We start from the raw sequence: 3359 nt of genomic DNA on the forward strand, positions 1-3359 counted from the left end.
TTACACCCCTAAGCGAGACGACGAGCATCCCCATCTCCCCCCCCCCCCGGGGGGGAAGCCCCTCACAGCCTTTTAACCACTCCGTCATACAGATCGCTAATCTCGTACCCAGATCTTCCACGGTCATATCTTCCAGTGACAGAGTGAGATCTAGGTACGAGATTAACAGATCGCCCCACGGTTACATCAATAGAGACTGGGAACTAATTTACACAATGGTGACAGAATCTCCCACAATACTCTTCGAGAGCGGGGCTAGGAAGTTCAAAAGAGGAGAAGACTTGTTCTTCAAAATGCCGGGGAAAGTTGCCCTAAATCCTCTTCCACCGGGAACAAAACAGCCAGGTTTGGCCCAGTCGTTGTTATACAGTGGTAGTAGATTCCAGGGACACCAAAAAAGTAAAGGAAATCGGTATGACGTTGAAGTTGTCTTAAAGGTAAGTTCGCGTGAGTATAGTAAGGTTGAAAATTCGCGCCGGTTTGCGTTTTGGCGATTGTATTTCAGTTTTAATCTTTCAAATGAAGCCTGGAGTAAACTTCTTACGTTTGAATGGATTATCTTTAGCACGTAGAGGAAGAGAAGGGATTTCTCTGTGGATATCTGAAAATCAAAGGTCTAACAGATGTAAGTTAAGTTTTTTTATTTTTTTTGTACTACGAATAAGTATGGTTATGTGTATGTGCATGTGGGCATAATTTTGTAACATTTAACTTTAAATTTTACATTACGTACATTTCTCGGCTCCTTTCTTGCATTCGCATATGATGGTTGTTGCGAACGTATCGATCAATAGTAAAGTTACTCGCGTTTTCGTCCAGCAAGGTCAAAAGATCCTCTGATAGATCTAGAACTGTGTTGTTCCTTCACATGTGAATATTGAACATTACTTGTTTGCACTTAGCCAGTCCATAGTATTCGACAACGTCAATATCAGTTTCTGCTGCAAGCTATAAAATAATGAACTTTTTTTTCGTACGAGTATCTTTCTTACCCAGTTTCCAGTCCCTTTCAAATAGAATAATACATGTACAATGTACCTAACATACATGTACACTGGTTTGAATAACATTATTGAGCTTCATTATTTTTCTTTAGAAAGAATTCTCCCAGAACTCAGTTTTTTTGTATAAACATAGGACTTTCGGCTTAACTACAGAATACAGGGCCACTTATTTTCATATCATTGAGTAACAAAAGCTCCCATTGTTGTTTGTCTCGTTCTACTAAAGCTTTTAACTAATTTGCATGTGCTGGCCCTGTGTGGCCTGTGTGACTTTGCTTTGCTATCAAAATGACAATGACTCGTATTCGAATCTACACAGTTCACGTGGATTTGCAATTATCCCCTCATAATATCTTATCAGAGCCTGGCACAGGGGAAAAAAAACAAATACAACCCACATGCATGTGATGCCAAGTCTGGGAATCTAACCCAGGCTACAATAGTGGGACACCCACCCACCTATACACTCACGAAAGACAGCCACAACACTGGAAACTTCATCCCCTACTCTTCTCGAATAGTGTGTGGGTTCTTTAACGTCCCACAGGGAATTATGAACATCAAAGATATTTGTGAGACGGGGCCTACGGTTTATAGTCCTTATCCTTATTAATGTAACTAACTAACTTAATCGTCTTTTGTTGTCATTGATGTAGGAATACCCCAATTTAACAACCTTTTTTGATGGAGAGATCATTGGAGAAAAACATCCCTTTTTGACAAGAAAGTGGGTAAGGATGAATCATCATTGAAATTAAAGTCATTGAACTTACAGCGTAATCATAAATTAAAGGCAGCTGTTTTCTTGTTCTTTTGTGGTTGGGACAAATACATGTAATGTGCAAAGCAGAGTTCTTTCTATTTTAGCTAATGTAAGGTAAGGCTTGATTAATTACTACTTTTCTATTGTCCTTGTGTTAATTTAGCTGACCAAGCCTTGTTAGATTATTGAAATTGAAAGGAACTCTGCTTTGTGAATGAAATTACAGTAAGTAGGTGTGCTTAACAGTAGAGCATTTTGAAATACCCTTTGATTGTGGAGTCATTATCAGAGAAAAGGGTCATAACATCAGCCCTTAGGACAGCCTTTAAATTTTTTTGGACCATGAAACTCATGTAAGGTACAATTAATCTGACCGTCTTTCATACTGAGTTACATGTAGAAGTATGATCATGAAACATTCATATAACAGGTGTCAAGAGGGAGGTACATATATGTACTGTTACAGTATACATGCGTAGAAGTCTGAAGAAAAAGCTTAAATTTTTTACTGACAAGCTGTTTAGTCCAGCTGGCCACTTTATAGTCGAGGACAGCTTCTTCAGAATACAAATTCACTTCTTTTGATCTGCTTAATAATTTTAATTACCAGTCACTTTTTGAAAAATAGTGACAGCTGAAAACCTTAAATTGTTCAGAATTGACGTCATGCCACATGTACACTATAGGGAGTGAGGCCTAAGTTTACAACTTAAGTCAATGTAAATTATATTGTCTTCAAAAGACTGTAAATAATTTAATAACTTTCATCCCAAATGTTAGAGCTTGAAAGTACATCTTTTAATTTTCCTTACAAGCAAAATGTTGTGGGTCACATTGATTCAACTTACTGGAATCATGTGTACTGGTAGGTCTTTTCAGAATCAGGAGAGGCATGATTCTTGAGAAAAACTAATTGATGTCCCACTATGTTTTAAAGATTGGGAAGCAAGTTGGGATGGTTGTCATTTCCAAAACTTATTTTTCCAAACATTTTACCGTAATTTCAGGCTGTTTACCAGCGTGGTAGATTACCCACATTGGTAATTTTTTGCAATAGCGAGAAAAAAAATTCAACAGATTACCCGCACTAGCAGGTAAATGAGGCAATACACAGTTTTTAGGAACAGTTTCTTTAATGACATTTAAATTTTTCCCTGCTTACAGTTTTAAAACTACACGTATACTGGAAGATTTAAAAATTATCACATTACCCGCGGGTAATCGGCCGGAAATTACAGTAATGGCAAAATTTGCATGAAGGGGACTAAATGCTGTTTTGTTTGTTTCAAATGACTTGTTATCTTTTTGCAATTCATCTGAAATTACTGAAAGGTTCAATGTGTTTTTTTCCCTACTTGTGTGTTCCTTACCACTGCCTCACAATTTCTGTTAATTGAACTTTGCAAATAAGGGGGAGAACTGAATTTTCATCATTTGTGACTAATACATGTACATGTACATAATTATTAGTCTTAAAAAGCCTTGAATGTTCCAGTATTATTTTTGTCACTTTTGTATGTCTCATTAGGATGCTGATGAAGAAGTCGACAGGAAGCATTGGGTGATTAAATTTTTTCTTCCCATTTGTAGTC

General features: G+C 37.2%; 1 protein-coding gene across 1 annotated transcript in view; it reads left to right on the plus strand.

The window, feature by feature from the left end:
- The first annotated feature begins 240 nt into the window (after nt 1–240).
- The window catches only part of LOC138059377 (glucose-induced degradation protein 4 homolog), a 9752-nt gene continuing 6633 nt past the window's right edge, over nt 241–3359 (plus strand). The window contains exons 1-4 of the mRNA XM_068904969.1: nt 241–437; nt 566–625; nt 1661–1735; nt 3296–3328. Of these exons, the coding sequence (XP_068761070.1) occupies nt 294–437; nt 566–625; nt 1661–1735; nt 3296–3328 (312 nt within the window). The 5' untranslated portion in view covers nt 241–293. The remainder of the gene's footprint in view (nt 438–565; nt 626–1660; nt 1736–3295; nt 3329–3359) is intronic.

This window comes from Montipora capricornis, chromosome 8 (assembly GCF_036669925.1).
Source record: "Montipora capricornis isolate CH-2021 chromosome 8, ASM3666992v2, whole genome shotgun sequence".
Taxonomy (NCBI): domain Eukaryota; kingdom Metazoa; phylum Cnidaria; class Anthozoa; order Scleractinia; family Acroporidae; genus Montipora; species Montipora capricornis.